Source organism: Filicampus tigris, chromosome 12 (genome assembly GCF_054856515.1).
Source record: "Filicampus tigris isolate MCC_2025a chromosome 12, RoL_Ftig_1.0, whole genome shotgun sequence".
Classification (NCBI taxonomy): domain Eukaryota; kingdom Metazoa; phylum Chordata; class Actinopteri; order Syngnathiformes; family Syngnathidae; genus Filicampus; species Filicampus tigris.
Window position 1 is genome coordinate 13,557,767 of NC_141228.1, and position 27,921 is coordinate 13,585,687.

The window sequence follows — 27,921 nt, forward strand, 5'->3', positions numbered from 1 at the left end:
GAGAACATAACCTTCTTGACGTTGAATAGTACTTTGTATTCTAGACTAAATGTTTCATTGTATATCAAGTTTTTTACTTACTCTGGAAATGCTCAAAGTAGGGAGGCTCTGGAAAGGAGGCATACGTTCCATAAGAAAGAATAAATTGCATTGAACATTATGGGAACATACTTTATCTATTTGTTTTCACATTTCTTGACGTTGCTTTATATTTTCACAGTGGGATGTTTTGTGAAAGAAGGTGGCTCCCTCGTGAATGCTGAGGGCAAAACCAGGGCAAGGAGCAGCTCCCAGGTGGGACAGATAGGATTGATTTCCATTGAATGAGCGGTGAGAGTGAGCGAGGGGTCAGTTTGTCTTGCACAACCTTTCCACATTAAACTTACCACTCTTCCTCAGATCAAAATTACCACCTTCCACGGCTATGAGAATTTTAATTAGAACTCTGGGCTATCTCATCTCTGAGTGTGTGATGAGCTAAAAGACTAATTCCCATCCGCCCCCCACCACTACCTCCTAGAGCCACTCTGTCTGTTATTTAATAGGCTCTTTGTTATCTATCTACTTGGGTTTGCCAGGTACTTAGGGCCCCTCCATTGGAATATTAGGTATTCTGATGAGGCAGGCAGCTGTGTGCTCCACGCAGATGGTGTCTGCTGTAATCAGCTCTCTCAAAAGAACAGCTCACATATCTCCTGCAAATGTATCCTTTTTTTGATTGCCAAACACAGAGCCGCAAATTGTTATGAACAAGATAGATGTATTTACCGGCAGCATGAAAGACAGTGGCACCAAACAATTCAATGCCTTTCAGGTTGATACGCATTGCCGAGTGCACTCTCCTGGATGAGGACATTTGCTAATGGGGGCTATGAATAGGGTTCAAATTCACCCTCTCCAAATGTGTTATTATGGGAGACAACTGTTCCAAATTGAAATTCTGTCGAAATGCTATACAGTGTGTTCCGTCTGTTTGACAGTGTGGTTCAAGGACAATTATGTAACCTCGGGAAAGACTGCGCATTGACTCACAAAATCAATTCAAAATCCGAGCGACAAACACCATGTGCAGACATCCATATAAAAACGGTCAACAAGTGTTAACAACCAGTCTAAAAGATACAAGTGGAGGGATGACAGTATCCGCGCCAGCAAATGCATGCAAGGAAAATAACCAAAATTTCAGACTTGCATTTTCTCTCCATCCAAATTGAATTTCCACTTTATTAACAGCAATGCACGTCTTAGCCTTCAACATAAAAATGCTGTGTTCAGCTGACACCTTATCCAATAACAAATTAATGAGCATGCATAAAACGGGCAGGAAATATAAGGTACACGGGAGCTCATTGTTGTTTGCACAAGGATTGTTGTTATTTATTTCTATGCTTGCTTTTGGCCTAAATGGACACTATAGTACTTGGACTTAATATGACCGTAGTAGTTATTAACAATTTTCTTCTGGGAACATTTTATTTAGCCATCCTTGTCTGCATCTCTCGTGATACTTTACACTGACAAAACCAGGCACTATGGCACACTTTTTCTAGTTCCTGGTCAAGAAGGATTTCAAGCATTCCAACCTGATGCAATGTGTGATGTAACCCACAGCTGGACACTCTTTGGTTGAGCTGATTTCTCATTGTAACATAAACGGATGTGTGACAAAAATTGTATATGATATTATCTTAACACGTTGCATTTACTCTACAGTCTTCACTTTTCTGCATTACGATTCCATGCCGTCCTCATCTCCCAGGAATAAGGAACATGCAAAGAAGTAAATACAGGTAGTGGAAAATCGACCACCCAAACTAACGCAAGTAAAGCCAAGTGGGATGTGTCGGTCACTTTTCATGGACGACATTTATTACCATAAACACTCCCCATTCACAAATTATGTGAATTTATAACATTATACAGCCCATTTCAGTAAGTCTGACACCTTATCAATGAAGTTCCACTCTATAATTAGTGCCTTCATCACCCCCTAATTCAACTGCTCCACAGCCTATACCCCACCCTGTCTCGTCTCCCATTGTGCTCTCCTAAAAATGAAAAAACACTGGCCTCTTATTCTGTAGGCTTCTTTTGCTCCCCTTTATCCAGCTTTGTGCCTCGGTCCTTATCTTCCTGCCAGCCCAACACCTCTGTCCTTCACCCATGTGGCTCTCGAATGGCCAAATGAGCGAATCCTTCTCATTAGCAGTGCAGTGGGCCAAAATGCCTGGAGGGAGACACGCGGCTCAGTACTGAGCTCAGCAAAGCTAACTGGACTCAATGAGATAGTTAAGCAATGAGGTTTAATACTCGATTGTGTGCGTGTGATGTGCCAATGGATGTATTAGCAAGTGAGGACATGCAGAATACATCAAACAAAGTACACATTTGGAGGTGCTGTGGAGCCGATGCTACGTGAACCACTACACTATCAAAAGCCCACCATGAAAACTTTCTTCAAATTGTTACTATTTCAGTTTTAATGTTGTTACTAATGAAAAGCAGGCTCAAAAGTCAACATTATCTTTGATACGGCGCTTGTATTGTTCTTCATTTGATGGTGCTTATGCACTTCACGATGGTCAGTGAATGTTTGTTCTTGCCAACAATATTGTAGTAGAGTATTCCAGACTGTAATGGAAATTGTAGAGTACATTGATGACCAGACAATAATGTCATGTAGGCTTGGTGAAGCAGCATATGGTTCATTTGCCCAATGTCACTCTAATATTGTCCTCCATGCCCTTGTAATCCTAAACAATTGTATGTTTGTGGTCACGTTTAGTTTTATGCATTCCATGTGACAACCTGTTTGTTTGCCGCTCAACCTGGACAAGATGGTCTGCTGTATCATGACTGAGGCCTGTGCTAACTAAACATGCAAGATCAGCATCTTGGAATAGGTTATGTAGGCTTACTGCATTTGAATACTATACACGGGAAGACTGAGACGAGCCGCGTTTTTTCACGATTCACCTGTCTTTTAGGAATAAAGAATAACACCGTTATGTCGCCACAGGGGAACCACTTGGCATAGAGCATTGCTTGCGCTATTCTGTAATGTGATTTGTCCTAGTGAAACCCCAAAACGCCCTCTCACCCTCAACTCTCTCATTAGCCCCTTGCCTCCATACTTCACCCCCCCATGTCTAATTTCCACACTAACCCAATTAGCATCTCGTCAATAATGCTCAGCATTTCATTTTGCTGCTTTAATTAACAAATTCAATTTGCTCAAAACTGCTGTGAAAACAAATTGAAAGCACAGGAAATGAAAAGCCCTGAGCTTGAGTCTGAGCCTGGTTGTAGCTAAGGTGATTACAAATGCGCCACTTCACTGTTTTCTTGTTTGTTTGACCTCAGGAGACTTTACCCCAGACTCCATGGAAAGAGGGGAGACCTTGCCACGGTTGACATTGCACTGAGCTGATGCCCCTGCGGTGCTGGTGGCACCGGCAACATTGTTGCCATGGACATTCAAGACATCCATGTATTAAATATTCCATTTAATTCGTGTGGCTTGTTGCCGCTCCGTACATCTTTAGTAGGGTATCTGAATGGGCCAATAAAAAGTGTAGGTAAGGGACCAAAAGTAAATGGGTGTACAAATATGCACGAGAAGACTGTTGAGATCACAGAATGAATAACAGTACAGCAAAAACTAGGCGTTACATTTCCTTTTGGTGCATGCCAATCTAAGTAAAATATGTTCATCTTCTCCCAAATAAGTGCGCATCTCTGACATGGTCTCTTCCACCAGGTCCGCAATGTGGACTCCACTTTGAGGTTTTTTGACCCTTTAGGGCCACCAAACTTGTACTCATGTTCTTCAATGCAGAAAAGTGAGCCAAAAACCTACAGGGGTTTACAAGCAACATTAAGTTTGTTTGCGACTTTCCATTTCTGTTTAAATTCATACATAACAAAAATTTCAGTATGTGCCGGGAAAAAATGTTGAAGTTATAGACCACCAGGGACTCTCAAACCTATTGGGGAGAGGGGAGCAAGGCAGCCAATGCTGTTAAGGTGTACGTTGGCGCTAGAATATCTTTGATTTTTTTGATTTTTTTAAAATTTAGGCCACTACTACTATATAGGCGTTGAACAACGAGATTTTTTTTGGAGTTGACACTGTTATAAAAGTTGTGTCAGCTTTAATGGTAGAAACGCGGTTATGCGCTCCCGTACTTAATGGGTTAACGCTTAGTCTGTCTTCTGGTCCTTGGTCTTATCATGCACTTTGACATACTTTCCCGTAGCGCTACTGAACCTCTTGACCAGTGGCCTTACGAACACAAAGTCACTTTGGCAAGACAACTGGCTGAAGGCCAGCTACCCACGATTGCTACAGCTGCCTTTTTTGGGGGGTTCCAAGTCACATGGCAAAAGCAGCAGACAGACACATTTCAAACTGCAAGAGGGCGTGGAAGTGCTACGTTGTGTTGCCTGTGAGCACACATTTACTCCCGCTCTACTTTGAACATCATCCAGCATTCTTGTCGTCATAATTTATTCTCACATCCTAGTTTGCTCGCGTACATATTGACCCCTCGATCCCCCCTCTCATTTTAATACGCGTGATTAGAAGTTTGCAGACATCTGGTCAATGCTTCGACATCTGGAGAGGGCGTCGCCGCTTGTTTTAACGCGGGCTCACATCTCGCTGTTTAATTTCAACGAGGCGCTTTTGTTTGCATTCGTGTTTCTGCGCCGCTCCTTCAAACTCGTTGCCCTCGCTCTCCCGCTCTCTCTCCTCGGCACGCAGCTAATTATTATTCCATTTAATTACCAGTCGCGCAGCAGTCCAGCCTGCTCCAGCTTTAAAGAACCATTCAGCACTCCATTTCGATACCTGATTAAACTCAGTTAAATGGAAAAGTTATGCCGAAGAAAATGCTTTAGTCACACAACATTTTGTTTCATTTCTTTTCTAATATGTCTCTCGCTGTCTGGTTACTTGAAGATAACGCCCATTTGAATTTGTTTGGGGGTATATTGTAAATATGAATATAAAAGCGTTTTGAAATGGGGAGGGGAGTAAGGCAATAAGAGGCAAACTGTGTCCAGTGCTTGCAAGTACACACAACACACTTTAATCCATAAAGGCAATAAACCGATAGGAACGTACGCGTCTCTTGACCTTCAGCTCTAATTAGGTCCAGAGGAGAGATGGGTGAACTTTTCAACCTTATGTCTTCTCTATTGATACTCCAACGGTGTTGTCTGGATAACAGAACGATCAATAAAGTTCACTGTTGTGAATGGGTAAGAGTTTTTGAAACTTTTCTGATACCTCTGAAAGCCGCTTCAAGTCCCGTATGGACCAATCCCACTTTAATTTTCCATCTCTCACACATGATCTAAGACTCTGTTAAAAAAAAAAAATGATGGAAATATAATAGTATCAAGCCAAGGGGATTTTTAAACTTTACTACTGGCTACTGACTGAGGCATTTCTAACTCAAACTAAAAAAAAAAAGATTGGCTGCTGTTATGAAATGTATCATAATGGAAATAAGATCACCTTTATACCAGGGCTGCAGTGATTTTTAGGATAATTCAAGTTTGAGCTGAATCGATGCAAGTTTAATTCACCCTTTCATTGCAAATGGAATGCATTAATCAATGATGCCTGATTTCACAAGAATTCTCTGTGTTGTTGTTGATCAACCAAAAACAAATATGAATCAATTAAAATGAATGCATTTCTAATATACCATTTGTATGGATATAAATAATCAGAAGTCCAGCGTTTATAAACAACTTTTAGTGATGCAGTAATGCCAACCAAAAAGACTTGATCCCTGCACCCTTGCAGTCTTGTGCTCTTTTGACTGAGAGGTCATCGATTGAGCATTTCCAGATAAACAGCAGGTCAGTACGCCTGCACTCTATCAGGCAGGGGTCAATCATAACCCAATGGGGAAATGATGATGGGACAGAGCCATCCTTGCTCTGAGTGTGTATGAGTGCAATGGCGTGTTAAGGGTTCAAGAATGCTGTGGTTTTGTCCTTAAGTCAATAATAGCTCCCCTGGTGTCAATACAGCATCATTGATTCTTTGCCAGGTCAAAGAGGAACCTCGCAGGATCGTATGTTTGCTGTATTGTTTGTGCTTTCATGTACAGTATTAAATCTTGGCTCGGAGCGCATGCTCTTCCAGTCCTTGCATGGGTTTCCTCTAGGTACTCTGGTTTCCAAGCACATACTCCCAAAAATATGCATGTTAGTTTCATCGGAGACCCTAAATTGCCCATAGGTGTAAATCGTTGCTGTTAATGGTTGTTGGTCCATATGAGCCCTAGTAAGTACGTAAGTTGGGATTGGCTACTGCTCGGCTGTGACTCTAATGAGGACAAGTACTATAGAAAGTGGATGGATGGATGCAGACACGTCGCCAGGGGGCCGTGCCCGCCCACCTTGAGACAAGCCCCCCCCCCCATTTTGAGGCATCGATTTCTAAAAATAAACTTTTTTATTATTATTATAGTAGCCTAATGTTGAGTTGCTTGTTAACTAGTACATTAAAAATATAAACGGTGGTGTGATTTATTGGGTTTTTTTTTGTGATTGATGGCCAGTTTTATCTGCAATAGGCAATCATGGCCTTACTCAAAATATTACATGCTTATTTGTGACGAATACCTCAATGTTTGCGTGCTAGAGTACTCCCCAATGCACACCATGCATTTCATGTGCTCCCCTTAAGGCTGGGCTCTGGCGACTGTTCTGGAGGGATGCTTCACACACATGTATATGTACAAAGTATAGCACAGTGGCATACTATAAGAATAGCTCGTCACACTGTACAACAGGCCACCTTCAGTTACTGCTTTACTTTCTGTTTTACATTTTGATATTCATGGATCATCACATAAGCATGCCCTTAATTTGACCAATGGTTTCTTGAGGTCATTTCCCTGGAGTTCTTTTTCTGTCTGTCTCCATACGATCTACAGTGTGTTAGCCTACATAGCAGGGCTCTTGGCTGCCACAGACTGTGATCTGTACGCCCCCACTAACTCCCAATAAAACAAAATAATTGATTTGAAAATGCTTCCACTTGTCTTTAAATCTGCGCATGGCTTAGCACGGTCTTACAATGTTGACCAGCTCACTGAGTACACAGACAGACATATCCGTGATATCATCGACTGGACTCTTGGGCCTAATCGCGGTTTCCGTGTCTAGGCTTCTTTAGGACTTTCATTCGGAACAATGGGTAGTTCTTTAAAGTTCTTGACATTGGAACACCTTACAGGAGGGGTAGGTAAATTCTAATAAAACATGGATTGACAAAATGAAACAGGGCAAAGGGTAGTTCCCTGTGGCAGCCCTGTAGAAGCATTTTGTCTGCAGTTGCTGGTCTACCTCAGGATCACCCTCTTTGGTTTGTTTGAACTAAATCACAACACATAGCAGACTTGCACAGGTCTCAGCAAACTCAATCAAACCCAGTTCGAGCGCCTTTTACAGTGCCAGTTGGTTCACTAATTGCTGAGTCCTGTTATGGGGCCGAAAAAATATATACAAAGAACAGCAGGGCACAGTGCTGCTCAAGCTTGTAAAGAACAAATGCAGCACAGCGGCTCAATCTATGCTCTCCTCAGCACCCTTGATATTGCATGCCTTATATCCAGGTAATCTTATATGATACCAATGACTAGCTTATTTTCTTCAACTTGACCTCAGTTGTCTTTCTAACATTGCCCGTGCTCTCCTAATACCTCCTTTATCGGCTCAATCTTTCTCCATGGCTGCTTCTGTCTCTTGATAAAAAGAAACCTCCACTTTAATCATTTATTAGCACTTTTACATCAGCTAACAAAAGAGAAAACACACCACTTTTGTCAGCATACAGTAGGAAGTCAGTAACAATTTTGTTGTACGCAGGCAAAAAAGTTTCTAATTCAAATTCTAAAATTGTAACCTTATTTCTAACAAAGTTCCATGTAGAAAATAATGGAAACGGAATCATTATTCCTCATGGAGTGCTCCAGTGTTAATATTGAAATCTAAAAATGTCAACTAAAAGGACACCTATTGTTTTTGTCACAATTTAAAAGTTCACACTTTTTTTTAATAACATGTTTGTAGCAAGCTTTTGTCAAGGGGGCACATCGCTTCTATTTTCCTAGGACTCATACATATTGAAGAAATCAGCTTTTCAACAACTGTCCACTAGAGCATTGTTTCCCAACCAAGGCACATATTTTACATTAGAAAAAAGTATATACCGTTCTATATACTGAAATGATGATGTGCGGTTGTAGTGGAAGAGCAATTCTGAATTGTGCAACCTGAGGGGGGCATCTATTTGTTTTCAAAACATTTAAGAGCATCTTTAAACAGTAACAATGGAATGTTCTCAAGTTGACTGTCACAGTTGAACCAACTCAAGACTGTCAGTGGAATATTGATAACAGCACGCGTATTAGTAAGGCCAACTCCAAGGCTGCTCAAGCTGTAAAGCGTGGCACCTAAGGGACATTTTGTTATAATCTGGTTGACAACGCTGCGGTACAGGCCATAATCAGCCAGGTGCACCAGTTATTGCCTTCAGAGTCGGACTATTAAAAAGGAGACAAGTGGGGTGGCGCGGTCGTACAGCCTCGACCCGCGGGGTGACGGAAAGATGGAGGAACGGCTTCTCACGGCCATCTCACCTGCTTTTTCTAATTGGTCTTCATAAATGTGTAATGAATTCATGATGGAAATGAATCATGCTTTAGTGTGAGTCACTGTGAATACATGAATATCGCCTTCATCGATATTCGTGTGCCAGCATAAGCGACATGTATTATCTATGTAGGCCTGCTTTTAAAGGGAGCCGGAAAGAGGTCCGTGGGCCCCGCGCAGGTGGCCATAGGTAGCCTCTGCCTCCGCTCAAGAGGAGGCGGCTCTCGGCTCTCACAAGGAATAAATCTTTTATTTGGTTTGTTGTATTTTTAACCAGGGGCTCCTTGGTCACGCAACAGCGAGCCCAGCTCCGCCACCCCTCTCCTGCCATCCACTCTTTCCTCTCAGCATCGACACCGATTTCCACTGACACTGACATGCAAGTGGAGGCACGATAACATTTCGACTGGCCACTTGCCATTTTCCTGCACAAATTAGCTAAAAAGACTTTTTTATCTCAACTTGAAGTGACATTTTCCACCACTGCACTGAGTTGACATATTGTATGTGGACTGCATATAGATTAGATGTGTTTGACATATAGGAGTACATATACACCCCCGCAATGAATCCTGTGTAAAGATTGCATTATGGCCCTTCAGCTTTATATATAAAGGACAATATGTTCCCAAGTGTCTTAAAAGGGCTCTGACTGATTTTTCCATCAAATTACTCAAAGGATAAAGAATAACAGCACAGTTCAAATGTGAGCTAGAAATATTTTAATCCATTCTAATTTAACTACTTCCCTCTCTCGAATCTCTGACGTGCATGAGCGACATTCACAAATTTAAAGAGAAAGCATATCCAGCTTCAGCAAAACTGCACCACTACCAATACTATGCTAGCATTAGCACCGCAAAAGAGCTGACATTAGCTACAGCTGCTACATGGTAGCAGGACCTATTCGTAACCCAAACTCAAATGAGCATTGGGGATATTTTTATTTTCAAAAACGGATTTATTTCTTATTTTATTTTTTTTACTCCCACTTCAACACCCTCTTTTCACACTCTGTTTGAAATCACTCGGTTTTGTGGGCCGGCTCTGTCTCATGCAATGGTGTACATCTAACCATGACGGACTCACATCGCAATGTTAATAGCAAACGCGTCAAAAACGTAGTCAAACACTTGAGAATGCAGAATATCGAAATATAACTCTTGTACCACTTAAAGCTAACAGTCATATATGCTAACACTGCAGCTATTCTTAACGTTTTGTTTTGACATGCAATTGCCTCTGTGTAGTCCGGCAGCCTCTTAAAAATAGTGAATGGTCATTCAGGCTATAACTGCCATGTCAAGTATGGAGAAACTCAGTGTTGGGGCTGTTATTATATAAATTTGTTATATAAACTGTTACCTACTAGTGGGGATGATATTTAGAATGCCTCACTCACAGACACATATTAATTAGGAAGCAAACAATATTTTTGCTTGGTTAGTTTTTGATGGGTAGCCAGACACTCTAGAGATGCAGCTATTAGCATACAAGCAATTATACACATTTTCCATAATATTTCCCTTTTAAGGTTTTACCCAAAAATGGCATCTGTCATTTAGACATTACAGCCATTTAAACGGAATATCTCCGTTTCCATGGTATCAGAAGTATTTGGACAGGTGACATACTGCAGTTGTTAATTTAATCATATACGTATTATACATAATACATGGCAAAAGTACTTTGCATTCAAAAACTTAAGGCATTTGGACATGACCAAAGTTTTGCCGATGACTTGCCAGGCCTTCTATACCTGCCAACACGTTTGCCACTTGCTGTAGTTTACCTTGGAATCGGATTAGGATCATTTCCTATTTTCTGTTCTCAAATTGAGTTTACTGCTACTTGAGGAAAAAATTATTCCACAGCGTGTGAGGCTTTTTTAAAAATATATATTTTCTAAACTTGATTGTTCTTGATTTTGACAATGTCATGCCGACCTTCTCCAGAGTATTCTTGACCTGTCGATGTTATGAATGTTTTTTTCTTTTCTTTCCATGGTCTTCCAAGCCTTTTGATGTTTTTGAGTGTAACATTGCTGTCTTTTTTTTTTAATTTACCAAACCTTTGATTTGCTATTGTTATGTTTTGTTAGCCTCCCATTAACCTCAAAATAGAGGTACTCTACATAAAACAGCTGTAATTCCTGAACAGTAAAAGCCATATTTTTGGCATTGTTTTGCTTCAAACTCAGTGTTGTGGTGGATAACGACAACGTCCTAAAAACTCCAAATACTTCTGGACTTAACTGTAGGGCCGCTATTGAAGTTGCTGTGCGCTCTCATGCGTCTGACATCATCACATAGATGACTTTACTGGGCCAGGCAATTGAACTGTAAGAGCTTGTTGAGCCCATGAGCTCATCCTTACCTCATTTTCCTCCCCCTTTTGTTACCAAGAGAGGATGACTAAGACACACATACAAGCCGAAATGGGAGCAGTAAAGTGCTGCTGATCCCATGTGTGTGTGCGTGTGCGTGTGCGTGTGCGTGTGTCAGTGCAACTTACTGGGATGTTGTCACCACGCACTATTCATCAGTATTCAAATGGGGGGATTGATCTGGAAGAAGATGGATGGTGACTAAGATATGTTTTCAATCACAACTGCGTTGCCTTCACAGTGTGTTTTAAAATATTGAGTAGAGCACATAATAAATAGTAGCAACAATAATCTTAACAATAATAATACCTCCCTATGCAATACCTTGCAGGAACCAAGGTCACATCCTAATATCCCTGTTTAAATAGTGCATGTCTTCACGTTGCGGCTGTGTATAATTTATTCATATTGACTTTAAATTAATTTCAAATGAGCTACAAAACGATGTCTCTCATCCCACGTCTCACTTTCCTCTGCGATAACCATCAGCAAATATGAAAAGTCGTTTTTGGAAGAAAAGTTGGTAAATTGGTTTTCGGGTGGATTGAGTTTGAATATTTGATATAATCGTAATTTGGGGGTGGGAGGGTACAAGCATGTTTTCTTTTTTTTTTTAATTTACAAATGGTATCACCTCATTTGAAAGGCTTCTGAGACAAATTAAGATGACTTCACATTTCGCATCCTGATCTTCTGATTAATTGTGTTAATGACCTTATTTGTACTCATTAAAACATTTAGAAATCCCTGGGGGTTTGGTGGTTGTCAGAGTCATATTGGAGGACTATTTATTTAACCAAACAAAAATCCCAATTAATATGGAACAGTGATTATAGATACAAATAAGTCGAGAATCTGATGGCAGCATTCATACAGAAACCAAGCAGTTTGTCTTTTAGTCAGATCATCAATTTTCATTGGTTTTAACTCTCTTGCAAAATTGCATCTTTCCACTTATGGAGGCACGGATCGAATTTTATCAGGCGCTGCATTAATAAACATCCAGGAATAGAAGCGCTGCTCAAGGCTTGATTGGGAAAATAAATCCATGTTTTTATTCCAGCTTCACAACATAGACGCCCTAAAATACTTAAGTGAGTAAATTGTGATTAATATATCTTGATTCAGTTCTGTAGAGTTTGCTTTCTTGTGAAATCGTCATGATGTTGGCTTTACACACCAGTTTTAATTTAAGAGGTTTGTCAATAAAATGGTGCCTACCTTTCAGCAATTCTAGCTATTTTATTTAGCGAAACATCATTTCGAATCCATTATGGTGGTCTATGAAAGCAAAATCGTTAAAAAAAATATATATATATAAAATGATCACCATAAAAATACTTCTGCATTTTTTTCCTAGCTTTTGTACGCTAACTGTTACTGTATTGTCTATTAGCCACTTTGAGTTAGACTAAGCTAATAATGTGTCAGTTCTCTCTTAAATTGGCAGGTCAGTCCCAGTAGGCCCGTTACTCAAGTGTGTGCCCTTGTGCGTGTTTCTGTGTGCCTGTGTGTGCGGCAGCGATATGGCAGTGGGCAGCTACACTGAAGTCCCTCTTGTGATTCCTCTGTTCTGTTGACAAAACTTAATTCAATCATATTTTATACCCCAAAATATTTTTGCAGACCTGTGCCTTCACCCTGTGTGTATTATTTGTAGACCTCATCCATGAAAGACTTATTAAAGACATGTGTATAAGGAGAGGTGTTTTGTATATTAATGTCACATTTGCATATTTTTCACTCTTGGGGAGAATATTGTTTGTAGAGACTCAGTATGCACACAATTTTAGTTAAAGCCAGCAGAGGATGCTAAAGAACCAAAATGAGTATCCAACTCCTCAGTTTTATTTTAAAGCAGTTGATCCAGCCATGACCCTTGAGACTTGGTGACAACCTGTCCAGGCGTACTCCGCCTCCCATCCCAAGTCTGTTGGGATTGACTCCAGCGCACCCCTGACCCTAATGAGGATGGATAAAAACTGCATATAAATTAGAAATAAATGCATATTGCCGACCTATTGAGAAATTCTGATTTAAGACAAGAGTGAGAGTCTGTAATCGGGAAAATTTGTGTGAGTTCTTTTTTGACGCTTGTCTCATTTGTATGTCTGTCCTTATCTCCCAGTCCAGTTAAAATGAATTTGTTTTTTGTCGTTTATATTCAGAAGTAACCCTGCTTCACTGTCATTCCAATGAGGTTATGCTCGTTTTCTCAATGTCCTATTTCTCATTTCTTATTGTTGCTATGCAGGCAGCTGCTTTTTATTGTCTGAAAATTGCTTTATGCTTTGGGGCTATGATTCCAACTGCATCCATGTAATCAAATGTGTGGCCAATTTACAAATTCACCTCTTGAGTGAACTCAACAATTGTAATTGTTCAATTTAGAACTCATTTAAGTGGAAGGGAGAAACGCTCTCATGTCTGTACTTTATAGAAAAATGTGTCTTCTGGAAATAAATACTGGTGTAATCATGGCTCAGATGAAGTGGGGAGAAGGACTTTAGCGTTTCCAATTATTTCCATGACATAAATACTAGATAATACTAATAATAGACTTGATATTTATATGGCAAATGCCCAAAGTCCGGCCTGGGGGCGAAATGCGGCCCGCGGTCAAGTTTTACCATAAAATTAATAACGTCTGACCCGTAGCCCCTTTGACTAGCGTATAAAATACACTATAAATGCAATTACACATATACACACACAAGAGGGCAGCAGCACTCTGTACAACTCCATAACCCTGTGTGAACCTTTTCGGACAGTTTCTAAAATGGCAACGATGAATAAAAAAAAGTTGACAGCGAGGGCCGACAATTTAAGGAAAGGTTGAAATTTTACTATTTTTTCACCGAAATATGCAACAACTGTCTCTGCCCCATTTGCAACGAGGCTATTACTCATTTGCCTATTTTTAAATCTAAAAGTTCAGTGAACATTTATTTTCGACAACGTTCCATGTTTCAAAATAACTCTGGCCCATACTGGTGAATATGATTATATACACTTGACCCTTTTTTGCCCGTCCAGCCGCGACCCTCCACCCTTGACCTGGGTACCCTTCCGGCCGCAACCCCCAGCCATATTCATAAACATTGTCGGCCCTCCCAGTGTATGATGTGCCATACTTGAGTGCTGCGCGCACCCTTGAATATACAGTACTCCCGGACACAAGTTGTTTTGAAAGAAGCCTAAAAAGAAGCCTTTCACCGAGTGGGCTGAGATGAAATTTGGCCGCCTCGGGAGCACGTCACACACGAGGGCCGATCAGTGGGCCGGACTAAAATCCACTTTCGGCATGCTTAGTCCAGCATTTTTTTAAATTTGTCACCCCCCACCCCTCCGCCCCAAAAATGGGCATCCGGCCGGGCCGGCCCAGCTCCGATTTTTACATATTTATTTCCCTGTTGTTGAATTAAAAAGTTCGGAGAACATTTAATTTCCAGTTATTCATGCTTGATATGTAATTACTGGTGAATACTGTTACTTATTTCCCCGTTTTTAAATCTAAAAGTTCGGTGAACATTTAATTGCCAGTGATATGTCATGTTTCAAATGGACCAAAAGACATGTTTAAGAATCTGGAAAATTAGATTAAAAAGTCAAAAACCAAAGGTGGACTTGTTTGCTAAAATGTGCTTGGATTTATTGATTTAAAAAAGAATGCCATGCTAAATGGTCGACACCCCACATTTTCACCTCACCAAATCTGGCCCTCTTTGCAAAACGTTTGGACACCGCTGTTGTATGGTATTAATTCCTGCAACGGCTCCATTTCCTCACTCTCAGGTAGTAAGAGTATGTGTGTGTTCGTGTGAAAGTAGGACTCTGGTGGACAGAGTGTGATCTCAGCTTGCACGTTTGCTTGTTGTGTGTCTTATGTTGTCACAGTGACCTCTACTGCTTGCTTGGTCACCCAGCCAGCTTCTGTGTGGCTCAACACCTCACATGCATAGAGCCATGTGTCATCTTTTTCCCAGCATGCTCAAGCAAATAAAACTTGAGTTTATTTCTAGGCGTGTTTGATTTAAATGTATCACGTAAAGCAGGCGCATCCTTAATACCCAGACATACAAGAATGAGATTTCTATCAAAACAAGTAATAAATCTTCCTTTTCTACCACACAGTACTCTATCTGCTATGGGCGGGCAGTTTGTCACTACTGCGGGAACAAAATTCCTGATGAATATTGCAGCGTCCAAAGTCAAGATGCAGGTTATAACAGGTTTAGTTAAAATAGCATGTGTTTTAGTTTTGTAATTTATAGCTGTGTACCCACAAATTAAATACAGTGCAGTTCACGTCATCCATATGGTATCAGCTTGGAACAACCAAATGACTATCCTTCCATTTTCTATTGCTCGTTTCCTCATTAAAGCGGAGGTTTGCCGTTTTTAAACAGCTTGCAAGATTTGAATGTAGCCTCACTTCACTACTCCCGCCTTCCCTCGAGTCTGACCAAAGCCACGCCCCTGCATTATGTGCATGTTAAACAAGCCAGTTAGCCATGGCTGCTACATTGGTTTTATATGACTTGTTTGTGATGAAGTGCTATAACAGTAAATGTAATTGAAGTTGTTGTGGGGTTTTTTTAAGGGGTGGGGGTCAGTTCAGTATGTACAATCAATGAAAAATCAAAAAGAGGAGATAAACTTTCTTAATTTTGTCAGTTCTGAATTGCCTCAGCTATATGTGGGCCCTCCACCTCCTCCATTTTTTTTACCTCATAACTGTGAGGCAGACTGACCTCTCCACCACTGTGCAACCTACTAGAAATGCCGGTAATGCCTGTTCATTCAATGGAAAAACATCAATAGTGAGTAAAGTCAAGTCAACCCAAGTAGAAAACGGCCATTAGTGAGTACTTTGGCATTATTCAGCAAGTTAAAAAAAAAAAAAAGGAGCTTCATAACAAAGATTAATATGCTAAGAGAGAAGCATAAGTTCAAAAAAAGACGGCGCCTGTGTCGTTTTTGGAGCATACTGCAGAGTGAATGAACCTGCTTTTGGAGTTACACCATCACGGCAATCATGTTCCACTTTCCTCCCATATTATACACCCTAAGTCTCTCTTGTAAGAGCTTCCACTAAACACTAAAGGAATGTTTAGTCAGCCATTAGCATGGTGCTCTTGAGGCGTGCATGTGAGGCAAGAAGGATTCCGAGTTTTCTATAAGAGTCTCTTTGCTTTCCTCTCCGGGCAACTGGTTAATGTGCCTGGATGTAAATGATGTGTGGCTTTGACCGTCACCTAGCCACTGTGACACACACACACACACACACGCACGCACGCACCCCAGCGGCCATGCACACACACTTGTACTCATAGAGCTCTCATCCGTTCCTTGGATATCTTCTTTCCTGAGGGACTGTTGGTTCAAGAGGGCTGAGGTGTTGATTACTGCAGTGCTCCCTAGTCAAGTGTGTGTGTGCGTGTGTGAGAGAGAGAGAGAGAGTGTGGGGGCGTGCGTGTGCGTTCCATCTCCTCTTTTAGACCACTTTTTCTCACACGCAGAAGACAAAGTCACAATTACAAAGTTAGCTAGACTACTTTCAGCTGCATCATAAACATCAGCTTTACAGGTGCCATGTTTGCTCTCTAGGCAGTGGTTTGCGTGTGTGTATGCGTGTGTGTATGTGCGGACACAGACTAAGAACATAATCGAGTCCTACAGCTTGCCAAAGTATTTATTAGGGATGCACTAATGACACTTTTTTTCAGACTGAATACAAGTACTTTTGAGTAATGGCCGATACCAAATACGGATACGTAAAGCAGAAGTCAACCCAAACATATTTTTTTCAAGAATATGTTCCCAGCAGGTCCACCATGTGAAACACGGCATTTTGATTAATTTTGCGTTTGTGGAATATAAGTTAAGCAGCAAAATGCACTCGTTTTTAGCCATCTCCGTGGGCGGCCATTTTGTCTTCTGTCGACTGAAAAGCCACCATTAAACACACGATAAACATTTGAAAAATAATATTGAAACAAACAAAATTGAACAATTCCAACAGTAGTTCGATATAACACAATTTCAACTGCACAACGCACATCTTCAGATTAGTATAGCGTTGAAAAAGTGTCTTTCCCCCGGCTAAATGTTACTTTAAAGGTGACACGGATCACAGTTTGGGCTCAAAATAATGAACAAAAAATGTAATATGGAACACGAACAGAATATGAATGCCTAATTATCAACTATTCCAGACCATCCTTGTAATACGATTCACCACAATGTGCATGCAGAACGAAGCCACGGACAGGGCACACGAAACTCACCTCTCGCCGCCCAAACACTTCATTGTCCATTTTGCAGAGCATAATTTTCATTTGCTTAAAGCGAAAGTCAACCCCCAAAAAATCTTTACAAGAATATGTTCCATGCAGCCCTACTAGTCTTAACATAGCATTCTGATTAATATTGGGTTTGTGGAATATAAATTAAGCAGCATAATCCACCCGTGCTGCCCTTTTGTCACTTCTGTCGACTGAAAATTGCCCGGTGCTCAGATAACGACCAATCACGGCTCAACTGTTTTTTCAGAAGCTGAGCCATGCTTGGTCGTTAGCCCTGAGCAACTGTGATGTCATTTTCAGTCGACAGAATTGACAAAATGGCGGCCCCCTTAGATGGCGAAAAACTGGATTTTGCTGCTAACTCATATTCCACCAACACAATGTTAATCAGAATGCCGTGTTTAGACTAGTGAAGGCGCCTAGAACACATTTTGGGGTGTTGACTTCCCCTTTAAAAGTGATGTCATCAGTGTCCTTGAATGATCTCCAGCTGACATGGCATGGTATACGTCAGGGTGATGTGGCATCGGTGTGCACCTTATTGGAGAAATGTTATGAGATGTGATACTGTAGAGAGATACAGTATCTGCACTGATATCCGGTCCTGGTATCAGAATCGGTGCATCCCTTTTGTATTTACTCAATGACGCTGTCCTTGTGCGTATTTTTGCGCTCTACATTATGTTCGTGTTGAGTGCTAAATAACATGAAATAATTCTGCTCCAGGGAACAAAGACGTCTTCTTGTTCTTATCTGCGTTATCTGCTTAAACGACGCTTCCTAAAACCTAAAAATATGAAAACAAAATATCTTTCCCACAATGTATATTAAAAAATCCCTGTTACCTGATGGTGATGATATTTTGATCATGTAATGTGTTAACAGCTGTTTTCGCTTCCTTTCAGCAACAACGTCAGCTGGACCTGTTAACCATCACCGATTGTGGTAAGTCCTTGACATGCTCTTTTCTAAATTTGACTGAATCAGAAGCGCATAGAGATGGTGGAGCTGGTACCTTGGCATACACACCAGCGTTTCCTATTTGTAAGATAAACCTGCACCCCTGTAACTAGCTCAACACATGTTAGTCTATTGTTTCAACGTGGAAACACGTCACAAAGCCACGCCACTGTTCCAGTTGTGAGAGAGGCACCGATGTGGAGAATGGACAGAAGTTTGCAAACTCAGAGGAGAACCAGATGGGCACGGCGATGGGATATAGAGGGACCCATATGCCCAAAGTATCTGCGAGATCTAATGTGCTCTGATTAGAATCACGCAGACGTGAGACTCTTGCAGCGCAGGTTAATTTCGGGAGTTTACGTTGCAGCTGTTCTTACAGACGGCACCAATACTGACGCTGGCTGGTCTTCACAGCTTGACAGAGGGCAGCCACAGTGAGAGACGAGGCGGCAAGGAATGAGAGAGCGTGAGGAAGACTTAAAAGTACTGCAACACATTCTGCGGCTAAGTGACGAGTTAAAAAAAAAGACGTGTGTGGAATTATACTTTTTTTATCATCTGAGTTGTAAGTTTGTGTCTTAACATGGAAACTACAAGAAAAAAGTACGGATGACTGGGGTGGGGTGGAAAAAGAAATGTCCAATTAAAATCTGTTGGACAAAGGTGCAAAACTGCTGAATTTAAATTTAGGGATTCAGGCTCTCTTAAAGTTCCTCCTCTCTCAGCAAGATTAAGCAGAAACTAGTCACTTCTAAATTGAACTAAGTTGGAGGGTGATAGGAAAAGCTCCAGTCATTTGAAATGTTACTCCCTAAACTTTGAATCACCTGTACGAACGCTTCTCTCTGCATCGTCTGTCTTCTACACTATGAAGTGAATCACAATCTTCAGTTAAGAGTGGCACATCCATATTCTATATTCCTCTCTTTAATAGGATATGTCTATTGGAGGACAAACACAAATGAATAATTATATATTTTTGTTTACACTGAGAAACACATAAACGAAAAAAAATGAAGTCAGATCTGACCTCTGCACAGAATTTGATGACTTACTGGGCATTGATAGTCGAGACTTTTCTTATCTACTTGCTAATCAATTGCTACTGCAGATTAGAATTGAGTGAAGATAGTTACCAAAGCAGTCCCATTTCCTGATAAGAAGTCTGAAAGCAACAATGTTTTGTTTTCAAACAAAACTACCAACGAAGCTTTCACCGTTTTTTTTTTTGTTTTTTTTTAATACTTGTCGTATTCTCAAGAAGCAGTCTTGTTTCTTTTTACCTACACGCTGAGACACCAAATAATTGAAATGGGTCTGTGACCGGCTGCATTTTACACTCTTAAGACGCTGGGACAAATGAATCCAAATTGGGTGAAACAGCTAATGCAGTGCAGCGTTCAAAAGGAATCAAGTGTTGTAATGTTTACCCAGTGCATTGGGTTGAGGATTTGACCCAGCACGTCGGGTTAAGCATTTGATGAGTGACAGCTGGCAAAAGTAGCAAATCCAATATTCAACTCAATCTCCTGGGACAAAAATTAATAACGCAACCTTGGGTTAAAGTAAATCAGTCTCCTTAAGTCATTCACTGCCATTGATGAATTTACTTGTCTTTTCACAGTCCAGCCATTCAATCCCATGAACGTATTTATATTTTTTTCAAAGGGTAAAAGAGGGTCCGAAAATGTCTGGCAGTGAATGAGTTAAAATCCACAGCTACAGTGAGTGAGTTAGGAAAGCAACCCAGCATTTTTGTGTACGTCGAAAAACGTGTGGCAAGACTGTTGGAAAAGCATGCAGTTGGATGTTAAAATGTCAATAATGATCATTTGTGACTATAAAAAGTCTTATATTTGAGTGAAATGTATGCCATGTTCTAAAAAGTTGGTGATCTCTGTTTTTGAGCAATATTTGATTTGAAATGAAGCAAATTTGCATCACAATTGCAAGACATAATGATACTAGGTATTAACGAGTGCAGTAGTTATATTCAGTCTGGGTAAGGTGGTATTGGTACATTCCTTCCAAATAGGGTTCCTTTCTATAAAATACTTATTTTTCTCTCACGAGCGCTACTTTTAACTCCCAAGTGATCTCCATCCAACCATCCACCCAGCCACTCATTCATTTTCTGGAGTGCTTGTGCTCATTATGGTCAGTTGTGAGCTGGGGCCTAGCCCAGCCGACAAGTGAAGGTACACCTCAGGCTATTGGCCAACCAATCACAGGGACAAGTCCTCTCATTGTAGAAAATGTGTCTTGGCCCGTCATGCCGTCTCTTTCCTCATTTAGCCAACATCAGCCCACTCATCTCATCTTCATACTGTAGCATCGACAGCAGGAGGGATCACTAGAGGCTAACAAACTTTATTACCCCAGTGGCTAACATGTGTTCTGCCATTGTGTTCATTTGACTAGCCAGTAAAGCGTCTCACACCTAATTGACTCGATCAAAACATGCAGGCTTCGTGAACGTATCATATGAGGCTAAAACTGCTGCACACCATATCTATACCATCTACCTTCTCAGTGTTATTTCCCACACTCATACGGGCACCACCCACGCAGAGACCCACTCCAACCTCTCTCGACCCTCCTTAATTGGACACTTGAGCGGCACGCGGCTGCATCTGGCTTCTGTTGAACACAGCCTGACATTTCAGACTGCTGACCTTTCCAGCCCCGCCACAACTAAATAATGATTAGTCCCGGCAATGCTTTTCACCACAGCAACGGCAACACAAATTAACTGCTGCTGTACACACACACACACACACACACACACACACGTACACACAAAGCCGCACAACAAAAACACCTGAACGCTTTGTCTTCTCGCAGTGAGAAAATGGGGTGCGGACATTGATTTGAGAGGCCATTGTCATTCTTTTGGCCCATCGATTAGATTGTCCTTTTCCATATGTGCAGTCGGCGCACAATAATGTGGTGTTGTAAATCAACTCGGCTCGCCGCTCTTTAGTTTCTCCTTTAGCCTTTTATGCGCTCTCAGCATTACGGCAGGGAAAAAAAGGTCAATCATATTCATGAAATCCGGGCAGGTTTGAGAGGACACTGGCACATGAATGCACCACGTGTGCGTCCAACGCAATGACGGGCATTCCCTAAATGTTTTATACTTCTCTATTTCGCTGTCAGAGCAGAACAGGAATAGAATAGAAGCTTTTATTAGTCCAGCAATAGGTAAATGCTGTTTTTTTTTTTTTACAACATGTAGCAGTACACAAGATGAAGAATATTAAAACAAATATCAAAAAAAGTATATTTATGTAGACAGAAGCATTTTTATGTGGAAACTGTACACGAATGATAAACGATATACCGATGTGAATGGCAAACATCATGAATAAATTGATACCATGTGAACGGCAGCAAGTATTGTATTTTTTAAAACTCCATTATGAATAGTCTACTCGATACACTAGCAGTTGGGAGTGAAATAAACGAAACTATGTGAACAAAGACTATGTGAACAGAATACCACAGTAAAGTATGTACAGTATACTACAGTGCCGTGAAAAAGTATTTGCCTCTTCTCTTTTTGCATGGTTTCCATATTTTAATGTTTAAGATCATCAAACAAATGTAAATATAAGAAAACTATTGATATTGTTTTTGGTGAGCAGTGCTTGGTTTTCACTTTGGAACTCATGAAGGCCATTTTAGCCCGTCCCTGCACTATTGTTGCAGAATAAACACTGACCTTAACTGAGGCAGAGGAGGTCAGCAGGTCTTTAGATGTTGTCCAGGATTTCTTTGTGACCTCCTGGACAAGTCATCACTGTGCTCTTAGGGTAATTTCTGTAGGCTGCCCACTCAATGGAAGGTTCACGGCTGTCCTTGTTTTCTCCATTTGTGGATAAAGGTGCTCACCATGGTTCGCTGGAGTCTCTAAAGCTTTAGAACTGGCTTTGTAACCCTTTCCAGACTGATAATCAATGACCTTATTTCTCATCTGTTCTTGAATTTCTTTGGATTGTGGAATGTTTTCTTGCAACTTTTTGAGATCTTTTGGCTGTCTTTATTTTGTCAAACAAATTCCCTTTAGGTGATTTCTTGATTGGACAGGTCCGGAGGTAATCGGGCTTGTTTTTTGTCAGTGAAAATTAAATCAGCTTTCCAAAAAATGTGATTAGCCACAGTTAATTCATGACTTGACAAGGGGGGCAATTACTTTCTCACACAGGGCCAGGTAGCCTTGAATATTTTTTTTTCCTTAATAAATAAAATCACCATTGAAAACTGCATTTTTTTGTTTAATTGGGTCATCTTTGTCTGATATCGACATTTTTGATTATCTTAAACATCAAAGCAAGGAAACTGAAAAAAATAAAGTATTTGAGAAGATGGCAAGTACATTTCCTTATACAGGCTATGCAATTGAGAAATAAAGCAGCTGTATCAACTGTTGAATGACAATGATGCATGAATGAACAATGGAGGCCTATAAACAGAATACTGTACTATATATATGCAGATTTGAATTTGAACGAGAATAGGCAACACCAACTACACATGGATCAACAAAACTATATACTCTATACACTACATGTATTTGGGAATTTAACTAGCTGTATTAACTATCAGCAGTGGAATGACAACTGTACATGAATAAATAATATCCAAACGATTGTTTACAGTCTGTTGAGAGCAGCATTAGTTGAGACGTTGTTCATTAGAGCTCCCCTTTCTGCAGATCTCCTTTTGTTCCTCGCTTTGTTTCTTCAGGCACACCCACTGTACAAGATTACACTGAGGTCACATTTGTATCCAGCCGACTGCCGACATTCAACGGCAGCGTCTGGATTTTTCACATTACTTTTGTGTGACAGCAGGATTGAGACCAATACAGTTCAACGCGGATCTCACTTTTGCCACACGATCAGAAACACAATCACTTTAGCCATATTGTTCCCATGGAAACAGCATTCAGTCACAAATTGTAATTTCAAAGTGGGTCACAACTGCTCCGACGGAAGTATGGTGTTCGTGAGATGCTACAAAACAAAGTGGCTCATGCTGCACAATTCACGCACAATTTAGACATACCGTTTTAGAATTTGTGTTCTCATTATCAACACACTGGTTAGGTGTTACAATACATCTACATTCACGCTAATAAAATGTTATGTCATGTATGCTGCTGATTTTTAAGTAATATTTTAACATTTTTAACTCATGCAGCTATAAAACCATAATATTAGGTATGCAAGTGTAATCACCATTTATTAAGGAAGAGCAATTAAACATTATAAACTCTTAAGTGTGAAAAGAAATTAACCACTATACCACCAGAATCAGAATAGCTTTATTGTCATCGTACCTCAAGGTGCAATGAACAGACACAACCCGTTCAAGAAACATAGAACTACAATGATCAACAGGGCATACTGTTGGTATCAGAAAACAATATAAAACAATGAAGCATTTTGATAACGTTATGGCATCTTACTCCTTTGACTACTTTGATCATGTAACTTTATGTTTAAGATGGATACATACATACATACAATCAGGCCAACCAAGGACAGACACATTTGTCGGTGCACCGGCAATGGCTTTATTGAATAAACTGTTGCAAAATAAAGGCCAGAACTGACGCCCAAGCACTCAACACTGAGCAGACTGGCTAACGGTTAGCCAACCAGCCTGAGCGCACCACAATCAACTCTGCACTCTCATTCGTTGACTCTCATATCGCTTAACTCATTCACCGCCATTGACGAGTTGACTTGTCTTTTCACAGTCCAGCCATTCAATCCCAGGAATTTATTTATATTTTTTTCTATTTTTTTTCAAACGTTAGGACAAAAGAGGGTCTGAAAATGTCTGGCAGTGAATGAGTTAAGAGGCCAGGTAATTCAGTGTTCCCTCACTTTTCGTGGGTAATATGTGCGGGTAATATGATCCCCTGCAATAGTGTGGGCATTTGCCTCTATTACACCATAACTAAGCCCCCACCATCCGCACACACATGGTTCCCACCCTTCTAAACACTTGCTACACTTAATAAATTGAACTTTTGAAATGCAAAATGAAGAATAAATACCGAGCTGCTGATTATAGGCTGCATTCAGAAATCAATGGGAGTGGTGCACATTCTGTCTCTGACAGCACAAGGACGACAAAATGTCTGCTTAACAACTCCGTTAAAGTTTTACTGTTTAGCTTAAAACGGTTTACCTTAACCAGAATCCCGCATGGCATTGTAGCCAAAGGTGCAATCCTAGGGGATTGATTTTTTTTTTTTAATTACTCGATGAATCGATAGGCTAATGGGTTGATTAATCGATTGTACTAATATTTGACATCTGCAGTGATACTATCAAGTGTCCTCGTGCGAGTCACTAAGCCTCACATTGCTTCTGATGGGCATATTGCCGCCCTTCACCATCTATGAAGAAGTGAAGAAAAGCTAAAGTAGTGAAGGTGCTATAAAAACGTCCAAGTTATCTGTGACCATGTATTTATGTCTCTGTTGTCACGCCGTGTGGTGCATTTAGCAAATTGTGCTCATTGAACGCTGTCATAGTTTGGTTGAAGCCTCCTTCCCTCCCTCTCAAGCCTTCAAGTGGAGACAGATTATTTACTGCTTTTTGCGGCAGCGCCATCACTGTCCAACTTTGAGGGAAACACTTTTTAGTTGTCTCGCTTTGACCGGTGACCCTCCTCATTTATTCTTGTTGCTTCACTGTAAGATGTTTGTCGACAAAGACTTGCGTAACTTCGCTTTCCAAGTATTTCTGTAAAATGAACATAATAATCTTTCCGTCCCTTTTTAGAATTCAAACTAGAACTTGAACTGCAGTCTTGTTCAGTTGGTTCCTGTGGTGCCGTCCTACTTTAATTAGAAACAATAAAAGTGGCAGCAACACAGCAAAAACACAGTGGTGAAGGTGTAAAAATGGGTAGGACACACTGTGCGCAATCTCTTGCCTGGTGTACATATAGACCTGAGCTGATAGAAATCATGGGGGGGGGGGGCTGAATTTCCGCTTGAAAGACTTTGCTTTCAAGCCGGCAAGCTGCAGAGATTTGTTTCCACGGAGGCACCTGAAAGGAGGGAGGGCACAAGCAACACTAAAGTGGAAAAAAAAATATGGATAGAGTATTTTAGAAAACATGCTTTTGTATAAATGATCAGCTGTGAAAACAAGGCTTCCTATTATCGGCCTAATTATGTATCCTGACGGTGTCAATTTGCATATTTTATCTCTCTCCTCTTCTCTATGTGATACCGCACTTCCATTTTGCTGGGGTGTAAAAAGCACATAAAGAAGGGAATGGCTGCCGATGGGAGGGAGCGAGCGAGGTGGGGAGCACTTGCTGCTTCATATTGAGCAGTTTGTTTTATTGAATGCTTCTCCGCAGCGTGGCTAGATAAGCAACGGCATGCTAATGAACGGGAGGACCGGGATGCTAATGTAGCACGCAAGGAGTGCGAATTGGTGCGCCAAGCGAGGCCCATATTTTCAACATGGGCCCGCGGCCCCATATTGAAAATTTTTGTCATCAAACAATTACTTCAAAAACCCATCTCCACGCCCAAATGTTCTGAGCAAATATAATAATTTCACGCCGCGTACCCACAGTCGACTGTGTGTTTCTTGTTGCTGCATGTGGGGAAAGGGTGAGCGTTGCCTATCCTCTTTGGCCAAGAGGGGGAATGTGACCAAGGCGGTAAATAGGCTGTGAACAGGCTGGAAGCTCCAAGATGATTTCTTTGTCACCAGTGGAGCCACCAGTGTTGCCGAGCACTGCCGTGAAGCAAATCCTCCCTCAGAGCACTGATTGGATTTTTGTTCCGCCGAGCCTTTTGTGTTCATAGCAATGGGACTAGATAATAGGGGTTGCTGCCACTCTGTCTCCCTGTTATGGTGGCTGGATTGAGTTCTCGGACCGCGTGTGTGTATGTGTGGCGCCGTCCCTCTCTAAACAGCCATGATATCGCTGCCATTCACAAACCAACCCGGCATATGGAATGTCTGGGCGTCTGGGCCGTGTGCTGAAATTTCCATTATTACTAATGTCATGGCTAAATAAAATGTTAATGTAACAAGCTGCCACTCAGCTAAAGCCCCATGAGAATATTCAATGTCACAAACAGTGCAGACCTCACCTTGCCAGCAGATACACACCACTACGGTCAAGGTCGCCGTCATCTTAGTTTGACGCTCACTTATGGTCCACGTGTGCCCAGTGGCTATGTATTGTAGAGTACTGTACTGTATATATAAATAAAAAAATGATGAATTATTAATTTCCATAGGGAAATTCCACATTTAATTGGCCTGTTTTCTCAGAGGGGTCAGCCGTCAGGTGGAGGAGCATTCCTTTAAATCCGGGGGAAAACGTCACTCAGCTGTCCTGTGTGTGACTTTGTACTGACCTCTAATGGAGACGGAGAAACCATACAGAGAGGTTATTACAGGACAGTGACCGCTAATGATAGTTAAACAGCGACCTTAAGTGTTCCTTTCATTATTCCTTGGACAACTAGAAATGAAAAGAAATGGTCACACATAGTCACTCTCAGTGATTGTGCGGCAGCAGACGATTAATGAGTCGTTGATCAAATTAATTGGGTTTTTGGTTGTGATAAGGACAGGTGGGACCTCGAATGAGTGACTGACAAACACACTACAACACAGAAATGTAATAGTTTGGGATATTTTTTTATTTTGTTTTGACTTTTGTTATCTTTAAATTCATTTAGTTTTAATTTGCGTTTGGAGTGGATTTGTTGTTGTTTTTTTTCATACATATATATGCCTAATTTTAGTTTATTTTTTATTCGTTTTACTACTATTGTTCATGTATATATGGCGTATTTGGCAAGTGCAATATTTAAAAAAGGACACAGAATATTGTTTACTACACTAAAGTAAACTCCTAAATGACTATTTGAAATTCCTTCTTCTGTACGGACATACAGCAATACCGAAATAAATACATTTTAAAATGAACCCTTAACTCATTCGTGATATTGTCAAAGACGAACACGGAGGATTTTTCCGCTATAATTATAGTTAGTGTTAATTAATTTTATAAACATAAGATATAGTTTCAGTGAGTTATCGTGTTTTAAAAGCACTCCCATTTTCCTTTTCATTAACAAAAATGTTTTTTCAATTTTAGTTTTAGTTCTTTCATTCCCAAAATAGCCTTGCTACACCCTCACAACAAATGAAAATTACATTTTTAAGATGAAAGTTGCTAAGGTATGGTAAAAAAAGTTTTGGGTGGTTATTTGAGCACATAATTTGCTGGCGTCGGGCAAAAACTTCCTGTCACAATTTGGTTAAAAAAAAAAAGGGTTTTCACAAATTCATATTCCTGGTCAATCCACACATGTGGGTGTCATTTTTACAAATTATTGACCGATCTTAAGCGTTGAAAATGGTTTGCTCTCTGACGATGCAATGTTAATGGTTGAACAAAATTGCAATTTTGGGGTCTACTAAAAAGTAATGGTTTTGAAGGTATATGGAATGGGTACTTTTTTCCATAAGTAATGTATTTAGCTATACTTTACTTCCATCAACCTTATAATTTTTACCCAAG

General features: G+C 40.6%; 1 protein-coding gene across 2 annotated transcripts in view; it reads left to right on the forward strand.

Moving 5' to 3' along the window:
• Nucleotides 1–27,921, forward strand: part of agbl4 (AGBL carboxypeptidase 4) — a 285,763-nt gene that overhangs the window by 175,028 nt on the left and 82,814 nt on the right. For both annotated transcript variants that reach the window (XM_086046755.1, XM_086046757.1), the window contains one exon: nt 18,279–18,318. In XM_086046755.1, the coding sequence (XP_085902881.1) occupies nt 18,279–18,318 (40 nt within the window). The remainder of the gene's footprint in view (nt 1–18,278; nt 18,319–27,921) is intronic.